The sequence below is a fragment of the Histoplasma capsulatum genome, genomic scaffold (genome assembly GCF_000149585.1).
Source record: "Histoplasma capsulatum NAm1 scaffold_1 genomic scaffold, whole genome shotgun sequence".
NCBI lineage: Eukaryota > Fungi > Ascomycota > Eurotiomycetes > Onygenales > Ajellomycetaceae > Histoplasma > Histoplasma mississippiense.
The window spans coordinates 5,095,455-5,106,686 of NW_001813982.1; the positions used below are offsets into that span (position 1 = coordinate 5,095,455).

The following is an 11,232-nucleotide window of genomic DNA, read 5'->3' on the forward strand; positions in this document are numbered from 1 at the left end:
TTGAAAATTATGATAGAGATTTGCATTTTCTCTTCCCTGTTCAATGCATTTCATGATATGTCTGTAGATTGCTTAGAAATAGAGGTCAGTTTTTATTTCTTTCTGAATGTCATGTTTTATATTCAGATGCATATGGAAGAAATTTATAAAAAAAATGTGAGCTGTTGACATGATGGTCAGACTCCCTGCAGTGCAGGTAAAAAGAGCAGAGAGATGAAAGATTTTATTGAAAGGGTTAGATAGACATTTGAATGTGATCAGTGTTGCTGACAGCTGATTAATTTTTTCAGATTCTATTATGAATAACTGAAACAGAGAGTCGGGATTCACGTGAGACTTTCTGACTTGATGTATGATTTTCATTCGCGAGGCAAAAGTGGATAGGAATAGAGACTATTAATTAAAGTGATTATTTAGATATTTATCAATCAAAATTGTTTGCAATGTTGTTTGTAAAATGATATGATTGGTGATTATAATGAAATGTTCATTAAAATATTGAGAGGCCGTTCTAAGAAGTCATATCAAGGCTATTATTTTCAATTCAGTTAAATCATAATTTTTCTCACTGTTTTTTAACATTTAAGAGAGAAAGAGAATAGAACATTCTCTGTTATCATTATTTTTTTAATGAATTGCTGCTTCCATATCATCTTTGCTTTCATTTACATACGTCGGGCTAGAAGTAGATGCGCAGCTTAGAAAAATCCTTTGCAATGAGCTGAGTCTTCTCAAGAGTTGCCACCTGGATTCTGTTTTCTCTCTCTCGCTGTGTACATAGAAATCTCTCCAGCGTAGCACGTCTCCATGCCCTTCGGGAGGCTTTTGAAACACGGGCGCTGCCCGTGTTTCCTCCGGGACGTTAAACCTATACATACATACATACATACATAGATGATGAATTTCTTAGAGAAATTGAGAAATTTGAGAATGAGAAAATCACATAACTCATTCTTGATTTTTTATTAATATTTATGAAGGGTGATGACAGTGTAAAGAGTGAATAGTGGAAGATAGTAAATAGCATAGTGAATGATAATAATAATAATAATTGTAATAATAATAATAGTAGTAGTTGTAGCTAATCACTAAGAAGGAAATAAAAGAGAAAAGAAGATGTGTGAAATATATACATTTATATTTATATATATATAGATAAGTGGTAGTGAGAACATAATGAAAAGAGGTAAGAATAAGCAAAGATAATATAATAAAGAAATACTATATAAGTGTAAGAAAATAATAAATAAGTGCATTATAATTGCCCCTCTTTTTTATAAGAGCTGCTTTCAATGATTTGTATAAATTGCTTCACATTTCTTAGATAGTTTGTATATATGTTGTTATTAATTTCTTAATGAAATAGAATTGATAAGTTTTTTGATTGTTAGAGGTTGCATGCAGAGAAGCAAAAAGAATTTCTTTTTCTTTAAATTTTTTTTTTTTTTAACTTAATCATCATCAAAGTTTCTTGCTTTTTCACTGTGATTTTTTCATTCTTAAAAAAAAAAAATTTTTTTTTTAACTTCTTCATTGATTTTCCCTTTTTTTTTTTTTCATTGAAATAAATTTCTTTAAATATTCTGATTTTAAATAAATGGTTCTCTGATTGGTATTTATCACATATTATTATTGATGTTCTTTATTAGTGATATTATTAATATGATCACATGCATCATTAATTTATTTTTGTATAGCATTATTCATTGTTCATTTGTTATATTGCTCTAGCTATAATCATATGATGCACAACAGTTAAATTCTGTGTGAATATTGTACTTTCAAGCTAAGAGATATTGATTTTTGATATATATTGAGATTCAATGTCTGAAAATGTTGTGAAATTTTTGTCTCTATAGAAAAATTCTGCAATTCTGTAAGCAACTTTATTTGATTTCTACTTTCTTTTTCTCTTTCCTCTTTTGCAAATTTCTGTTTGAATAGATAAATAATGTTATTAACAATGTTGATATATTTATAATGATGTTAAATGTGTGATACACCTTTTTTGAGGTGCATTATATGTGAGTGTGTGTTTATTTTTACAGAGTGTAAGAAACCCGCACTAAGGTGCCAGTGCTAGGCCGGAATTAGCGATAGCCCTAAAGATATGACATCGCCGAACATAACACCTATGACATCGCCGAACATAGCACCACCAACGTCATATCAAGTTTGAAATCAAGGCATTATCTTGCCACTTGCATCATACTACGCCATCTACATCATAGCAAGTTCGATCTGCTTACGATACTGTGTGTATATAGCTAGCAACTGGTCCAACCTTTTAGGGACCAGCGGATCATTTTGTTATAATCTGACCCCTACGTTTTACACCCTCAATATCTAACTACTTGATCCGAATCCTCTCCGATATATCACCGTATTATCTCCTACTGCTTGATCCTCGTAGAGTCCTAAGGACCAACCGAAATATAAGCAGCCATTTCCAACATCGCTGCTTACAATGGGGATGTTTCTTGTTCTGAAAACCCATTTAATAAAATAATATTATAACAGTGTTGATCTTGAACTATGCTTTGAAGTAAAGTGGTAAAATTAGAGGATTTTGTTTTGAAAGGTTTTCATTTTCATAAGCAGAAGAGGACATCATAGCGAAAGATAACTCATTATTCATTGTTGATATTCAACAAAAAGATGAAGAAATAGAATGACTTCTATCTTTTAACATTTTAATTGAATTCTTGAAACTTTTTAAATTGATTGTGTTGATCATTTAAAAATTTATCAATCATTCAATAATCTATCTTTTGTGACCTGTAGATTACCACAGACTGGAAATAATGATGGTATAGTGACACATTAATATAGTTGGAAATAAATACAGTGATGGGGATTGGGTGGAAATGGTTGAATAGATGATATAGATGATGTTTCATGACAATGATTTTATATTTATAAGTCTGCAACTTTTAAATGATGATTGTTGTTAGAAGTTTGCAATAATTATTTCATTTAAAATTCAATTATGACTGAATCTGAATGCTAGAATGTGTATGTAGACATGCTATCATATGTGAAGGTATTTGCATTCTGGGGGTTGGCTAGCTAGGATGGGGAGAATGAGAATATAAAAGAGGAAAAAGTGGGCGTTCTGAGGACTACGCAGGCATGATGGGAAGTACGCGCAAACATGTATTAAGGACGCGTAACGCGTAACAGCACGTGCCTGGGGTAGCCGTAGTAATGCCTAACACCCCCCCTTGCTACGGCGTGGCCACAAAAGGCGGCAGGGCCCCCCCTTCGCTCAAATCCTTCAAAAACGCAATAATAATTAATTACAAAATTCGGACCCTGATTTCTCTATTAGGAATAGGTGCCTGTATGACAATAACCACAAAAAACAGAGAAACACAAGCAAAATCCATCAATCTGCTGTATTGCCATTACCATCAACTATCATCAAAAACATGCTTTGCCCCAACTAGGAGCTCCATCCTCAACTAGAGAATATAAACAACAATGTGAGTATCTCAACTAGAAACCCCCCTTTCTCCAACTAGGAGTGATTCTCAACTAGAGAATATCAACAGTGACTGCCTCAACTAGAGATTAACAGTGGTTATTTCAACTAGAGACATTAGAAGATCTGTTCTTCTATAACATTTGCTGACTCCACAGTGGAGGCTTTTTATAGGTTCTTCAGCTTCTTTTCTGAATACTTATCCCAACAGTGGATCTCATCATGACTCTTTTGATTGCAGTAGTTGCACTTCTTAATGTTCTTATCCTTCTTCACATTTTCTGTTGTAATATTGACATTCTTGTCATCCAACAGCAGGCAGAGTAGTATATCTTTGCAAAGTTCAAGAAAGTTGTTTTCAAGTGGTTTGGCATTCTCATCCTTGGCTGCATGTCATGGACAGCAGCAGAGGTAGCAGCTCTCATCTGATGTAGTTCATCATCTTACTGAGCAATACAATGCCTCAGCACTGCAGCTTCATCTTTATCTGCCATCTCTTCATGTTCTGAGGCTTGATATCATGGTCTTCGCGTGGTTATCAGTGTTGGAAAGGTTTCAGGGGTTATCTGGTTCTCTGGTGTTTCTTCGCGGTTCGTTGCTCGCGTACTAACAGGCATTTGATTATCGTTGAAGATATTGAGTATCAGGGTATCAAAATGAATAGAAGAAGAGGTTCAAAAGATTATTGCAAGTTATTAAAGAGATTATTGCAAGTTATTAAAGAGATTATTGCAAGTTATTAAAGAGATTATTGCAAGTTATCACTTCGTAGAAGTGCAAGGGCTTCATAACCTGTAGGAGGATAATGTTGGTTGTGTGATTGTTAACTATCTAACCGAGAGCAACACAATATGTTAGGTGGCACGTGCCTGGGGTAGCCGTAGTAATGCCTAACACAGCCAGCCGAAATCGTCCGCTGCCACCAGCTTCCCGGCATGGCGCTGGTGGTGCAAGCTCTTCTCCCCATGGCACAGCTAATTTTGTTGGCTTCTGGTGTCTTAGAACTTCCTATTGCAGACTAGTGTACCCCACATATGAGGCCATAAGTGTGGGTTGGGATTCCCATCTACAACCAGCATGTCGCTGGTGTGATTTGAGTCGCAGGGGGTCTCGCACTTTGTGCTCTTCAGGGATGACTAATTCTTCTCCGTTTGATTCTTAGTTTTTTAAGAACGACTCGATTATTTTATTTTTGTCTTTTTTTTTGTGGTTTGCTCTTAAAAAGAAATCCGGGAATAGTTTATAAGAGGAGACATTTTAGGGAAAGATCCATCAAAAATGGCTGTTGAATCGCCTTGGGTCAGTATTGAATACAACTAGCTGAGTATGATGTATGCCGGTGAAAAATTGAACAGCCAGTATCGTACGTGTATTTGGAGGGCAACGAAGAGGGGAAGATGAAAACGAATGAATATTCCATAAAGGATAGCAGTTGGATGCTGTTTAAACATGGCATGGAGAGTGAACACCTTGGGAAGATAGATGATACATTGCAGAGCATCACTGAGAAATACATATGCAGTCAAGAAGGACAGAAGAACAGATACATTCACAGAGAAAAATAGAGGTGCTTTGTCCATCACCAGGCAGTTATGTCTTCCACCTCAGCTTCACCAAAAGTGCTATTCTTCGTTAACTTGCCTACTTGTGCTTCAGCAACATTGACATCTTGACTGCCAGGTGCACTCATGATATCGGGAAGCACTTCCCTGAAAAATTCAAGAATATGGCGATTCACCTGTTCGAATTGCAGGAGGAACGCATCATGGCCTTCGGGGCTATCAATGTTTCGTAATCGCGAATCTGGAATACCATCCGCTAGCTCCTGCTGCTCAGCGAACGTGAACAGCCCATCGCTTTCAATACCAATGACCAGGGCTGGCTGTTGAATTTGAGAGAGTGCATCCTTGACCGGGGTCTTCGAGTTAGGATCGACTCGATGTCTGGAGATATCATGGGTATCGAGCTTTCGTGTGATCGCGATGTAGCAATTGCTGTCGAATCGCTTAACGAATTTTTCGCCCTGGTATCGCAGATATGACTGCGCGGAAAAGTAGGTAGTCGGCCGCTTGGCAGTTTGGAAGGATGTGGAGGCAGCGGAGTCGGGTGAAGCGAAAAGTGTGGTGCCGTTGAACTGAGGATCCGTGAACGTCTTGTGGGGTTCCAAGGATGTATTGTTCACCGATGGGAGTGTCGCTGGTAAGTGTCTGGTACTCTTATGGCCATCATTATGTACAGCCAAATGCTCATTGGGGGGTGTGGGAAGGAGTGTTGTGCCGTTGATATTTTGCTTTCTCGAGGGGTCGGGGACATTTCTGCCAAAGCGCGATTCAAATGAATCTCGACTTCGATAAGTTAAAAGAGCAGACATACGAGCCGCTCCCAGGCCACTCGCAGGGGGGTCATCAAAAGAGTAATAACCGTCCTCATATTTTGGGTCACTGTAAATACTCTGGCGTTGCGCCTCTCCCCAGCTGATACCCCATGCTGAGTGGCGACTTGAAGTGGCGATTGGCACGATGCTTCGTACGTAGTCCTTGCCAAAATACGCATATTCTAAAACGAGCATACCACCCATAGAGCCACCTACTACTGCTGCAATTTGTCGAACTCCTAGATCATCCAAGACGAGCTTGTGGATTCTGGAGGCCAAAGGTGTTAGCAACTTAGGCAAAGAAACTTCGTTGAATACTGATGAAATTATACCTCACGTCATCTCTAATCGTTGTCAACGGGAATTCAGGGCCATAGAGGCCTCTATTACTATCCCCATTTTTATATGTAACAGCGCTCGCGCTGCCATATGGGCTACCTAAACTGTTCAGGCAAATAACAAAAAATCTGGTCACGTCAAACGCTTGGCCAGGGCCGCCGAGCAAGGGGCCCCACCAGTCACTGACGTCTGCGCTACCACTCAAGGCATGGCATACGACCAACGCATTATCTCCAGATGGAGATAGGGTTCCCCTTGTGGTAAACGCGACAGGTACATTGAGTAGGGTGACTCCAGATTCAAGAGTGAAAGAAGGGACGATGGCGATCGATTGATCCGTAATGAGGGCGGAAAATGGATTCTCAGGTTGTGAGGAGACTCTCTCTACGGGATTTAGTAGCTGTTCAATCCAACAGGCTTCTTTTCCCTTTCTTTCCCAGAAACAGAGAGGGACATAGAATGGCATAATACTGACGGTATTTAAAGGTTGTAACGGGCCCGTTCTCAGGCCTAGTGCTTCCCGAGGTCATAATTGTCAAGTTATTTGCCGATTACGTGACGAAAAATTGACAGTAATTGAGACTGTTACACCACTTTGGGAGAAACGTGTTTCTGGGTGAGTCGAAGTGTCGAAGTGAGAAAAATTGATGATGCCATGTCCAGCCAATTATATGTCGTCAAAATGACCATGCCATGGCAAAAATCTACGGAAGAATATTTTGCCGACCTATCATTTTCATCCAAGCTATGCTACATAAATACTAGTACTGAATCTGCTTTATTCAAGTCTGCTAGAAATTTAATACTAATCGTGCCGCGCGCACCCACACCTGATGTGGGTGCGCCACACTGTAACGATAAAAACAGCGTAATGATAAAAATATGAATAATATGAACTTCAAAAATCAATATCTCAACACTGCATAGCTAATCTATAATAATTAATTTATCTATATCATCTGTAGTAGCAGTATTATTCACTAAATATTCATATATATCATTAATCTCTTATTGAGTTGATTTCATGGCATTTTTTTTCAAATCTTTTTCAACATATTTGATTCTCTTATAACATTGTTTTTCAGCTTTCTCCTTCTTACATTGTGTGATCTTTCTATTTGCATCTCTCATAATGAGTATATTTTCTACTTGAATCTGCTGATGTGTATGTAAGAGATGGGCTACAAGAGTAATTACAAGAGTAGTGTGAAGTACGCACAAAGGATATTAAGAAGGTAGCAATCTCTATTGTTCAAAGCTAATCGCTGATCTCCTCAAATCCACGGATATCAGCGAGCATTATATAGATAATATTGCCATCGCCACGTATCTATCGCCACGTATCTATCGCCACGTATCTATTTCCTAATATAGATATCTCCGTTGCGCCTATTACAATTATCTCCCTTCTTCAAAGGCCTGGTCCCCAGGGCTTCTTATTGTGCGAAGTTCGTAATATGTGCTGCGTGGTTGATATTGTATAAGGTTCGCAGGATAGGACCGAATTAATTGTTCGGGTTAATTCCGAAGCGTTGCTGACTCGGGAAAACGTTGTTCCAGTTCCGGTGTTATCGCGGTCCAATCATGATTTAGGCACAACCCCTGAACCCCTTTCCTTTAACCTTTACACCACAAATCGTATCCTAACGAGATCATCACCATCATCACTAACAACGATTTTTTTTATTTAAAAGAATACACCAATTTATCAAGCAAAGTACGCTGTATCTTCCCATGCGATTTTTATTGCGACATTCGAAGTTTTGGTTGCGTGGTTGCGTTTTCTATTTTGGGTCGGATTTTGTGTTGCTGCAACTTCTTTGATCGATATTGCAATATTGGTTTTATCCACCAACATCTGTTCTTTTCTTGCTGCTTCTTGCCTCTTCTCTCTTCTTAAAAGGTTCTTGATACTGATTAATGTCGTAATAGAATGTCAGAACCAGCTGCTTCCGTTGCCGGTTCAGAACCTATGGAGGGTGATATGCTGAATGCCATCGAGAGCATTTGCTTGGGTTGTCTGGAAAGGTTGCAAAACCCTCTAGTATACCCTTGCTTTGTGAACGACGGGCGGACACGCTGTCACGCCTGCCATATATCGAATACTGGGCAAGGATCTTGGTGCGTTACTTGAGTTATTCGATAACGCTGGCGAAGATGAGGAAGCGGACGGTCCCGTTGAAGTGTTAGAAAGGAACGCAGCAGCATATTGCTGTCGTTGTATTCGACATTTAACAACGTAGAATTAACCTGTATTAGGTGCCAGCAGACGCCGTCGAGTTGGCCCAGGCGGCTATTAACGCAGCTGAGGATTTAATTGTCGCTGGTGCAGACGCTTCGAACGTTAACGTTTTACAGGGTGCTGTGACAGCTGCAGTTAAGTTCTTCGCAGCGAAGATCCGTGGGGCTCAACGAAATGGTTCCCCTGAGGCCCCGGCTGAAACAGTGATTGGTGAGATCCCGGTGGCTACATCGCCGGTCGCAGCTCCCAAGTCATCGTTGAAACGTCGTGCTTCGCCAGTTGAGGAAATCCGGGGTAATAAGCAGGTCTGCCTTGGTGACAATTCCTCAAATGACACTGGCCAAGCTGAGGCGGATCTGTTTTTTAATCCCTGGGCGGAATAAGTATATCCAGCAGTCATCGTCGCCTTCTTCGTTTTCGTTTACTGACTGGCTCCTGATAGGTTTTATTAAACTGTTCCAAGTGCTCCTGGCTGTTCACCAAATTTTCTTCAGGTTCCCAAGAATTATCCGCGTCTGTGCAATCCTTCCATTTAACAAGATATTGCGTTTGACCACGGTACTGACGTTTATCCAATATAGCTTCAACTTCCCATTCCTCCTGCGCGTCTATAATTATCGGTTCTGCCTGTGGGATCTGTCCGTCGCGCGCGTGATACGGTTCGAGAAGGGAAACGTGGAACACGGGATGAATTCCTTTATATTGTGGCGTAAGCTTCAGTTTGTACGCCTGCGTACCGCGTATATCAATTATTTGGAAGGGACCCAAAAATCGATGATCTAGTTTGGGTGAAGGTCGCAAGGTGGATATATTTTTTGCACGCAGCATTACCCAGTCCCCTATCTTAAAGCTTTTTGGTATATGGCGCTGATCATAATACTTTTTCTCAGCTGCTTTGGCAGCTTCTAGGCATTCTCGAATCCTGTTTTCCGCTTGCTTCATCCGTTCCACTTGTTCTATCGCCGACTTTGACGCGCCCGTGCTTGGGGGTTCCACGTCTATACGAAGTTCAGTTGGTCGGCCGATCATCGTTATCGATGCGTGGAAGGCGTTATTATATGCCCATTGCGCCAGGGGAATCCACTCTATCCAGTTATCCTGCTGGTAGCTGCAATATGTGCGAAGATAATGTTCAATCACCTGGTTCAATCGTTCCGTTTGGCCGTCGGTTTGCGGATGGAAGGCTGTTGATAATTTTCGTCGGACATGGAGTAAATAACATAATGTTGACCAGAATTTGCTGTTTATTAATGAATCTCGGTCGCTAATAATGTTCGCAGGTAGGCCAAAGTTCTTCGCAAGCTTCCATACAATAATGTCCGCGAGTCTTTCCGCATCTAGCTTGAAGATGTGGGTACAATTACGGCCCATTTAGTGAACAAATCAACAAATATGACAATAGCATTATAAGTTTGACTTCCCTTCTTATTATCTGGTAGGCCTTCAATAAAGTCCATACTGATTGTATGCCATTTCTTATCTGGCACTGGATGTGGTTGTAGCAACCCGTACGGCTTATGCCGCGGTATCTTGACGCGTCGGCAAACATCGCAGGTCCTCACATATTCTGCAATCTCATCGCTCATACCATGCCCCGAGTACTTGCGTTTGATCGCTTCGATGGTTTTGTCACGTCCAAAATGGCCACCTTGGGGATCATCGTGGTTCATTTTCATTATTTCATGCCTTACGGCCTTGTCTTGCGGTACGTAGACTTTACCATCTTTCCTGAGCAGGCCATCTTTGTCTACTGCCCAGGTCGAACGATCACCTACGCTAGCGTCACCCACCTCTAGTCTTCTGCGAAGTTCAGACGTGCCAGCGTCCCTATTCTGAACCTGCAGCAAGAGTTCGACAATAGATTCAGCTACCTCTTCGCGATAGGCTATCTCGGACTCAAATACCTTAACGGCTAGAATCCGTGGCACCAGGGTCCCTAGGTCTAACCCCGTAACGCCGGCGACTTCGTTCTCATCTGCAGGTGCGTTCTTTATCCTGCAGGGTTTGTTGTCATCGATGACTACGGGCCCCTTCGCCCAACAATTTTCTTTAACTTGCAGATTTTTTCGCACCATCTTGACACATTGGTCTAACTTTGTGTTTTCTTTTGTCTTTAGTGACTTAAAGATCCCCTTACGCAGCTTCTCTTGCAGGGTAGGGAGCCCCGTCAAGGGAGCTGCGTGTTTTATATAATCTGAGCGACGACTTGGTGCATCTGCGGGATTATTTTTCCCAGGATGGTGCTCAATTTCAAAATCGAACGCTGAGAGCATTTGCATCCAACGAATCTGACGCCCATTTAGCTGCTTCGTCGTCATGAAGCGCCGGAGGTTGGCATGGTCAGATAAAACAACTATTGGGTGCCTGCTACCATGTAGGTAGTGGCGCCATTGCCTGAAAGCTTCTACAATCGGCAACATTTCTAAATCATATGTTTGATAATGTCTTTCTGCTTCTGTGAGTTTTCTGGACCAAAACGCGATCGGGTGCCAGTGACCATCATCCATTAATTGCGATATTACTGCGGCGATTGCAACGCCAGATCCGTCCGTTTCTATACGGAGTTTTCGCTGCGGATCAAAATGAACTAACAACGGTGCTTTTGTAAAGCATTCTTTTAACTGCAGTATTGCGTGCTTGCAGTTCTCGTTCAGTTGGACAGGTGCGTTGTTCTTCCCCTTTTTTGTTTCGTATCCTTTTAGCAACTCAGTCAGGGGTGCCGTTATTATCGAGAACTTGTATATGAATCGTCGGTAGAAGTTACCGAATCCTAGGAATGTTTGCGCCGAAGGT

The 11,232-nt window shown here is 40.8% G+C and overlaps 3 protein-coding genes across 3 annotated transcripts; 1 reads left to right on the forward strand and 2 right to left on the reverse strand.

Annotated features, from left to right (window-relative positions):
* Positions 1–5,063: 5,063 nt before the first annotated feature.
* HCAG_01437 (homoserine O-acetyltransferase) lies at positions 5,064–6,663 on the reverse strand (the record flags this gene model as incomplete). The annotated part of the gene is made up of 2 exons (XM_001544340.1): positions 5,064–6,126; positions 6,191–6,663. 2 exons carry the CDS (start codon positions 6,661–6,663, stop codon positions 5,064–5,066), a joined length of 1,536 nt encoding a protein of 511 aa, XP_001544390.1.
* A 710-nt stretch (positions 6,664–7,373) lies between these two features.
* On the forward strand, positions 7,374–8,822 carry HCAG_01438 (predicted protein; the record flags this gene model as incomplete). Its single annotated transcript, XM_001544341.1, has 4 exons — positions 7,374–7,408; positions 7,892–7,914; positions 8,138–8,241; positions 8,457–8,822. The coding sequence occupies 4 exons, from the start codon at positions 7,374–7,376 to the stop codon at positions 8,820–8,822; spliced, it is 528 nt and encodes a 175-aa protein (XP_001544391.1).
* A 366-nt stretch (positions 8,823–9,188) lies between these two features.
* On the reverse strand, positions 9,189–10,946 carry HCAG_01439 (predicted protein; the record flags this gene model as incomplete). The annotated part of the gene is made up of 3 exons (XM_001544342.1): positions 9,189–9,218; positions 9,271–9,623; positions 9,899–10,946. 3 exons carry the CDS (start codon positions 10,944–10,946, stop codon positions 9,189–9,191), a joined length of 1,431 nt encoding a protein of 476 aa, XP_001544392.1.
* Between the last annotated feature and the right edge of the window lie 286 nt (positions 10,947–11,232).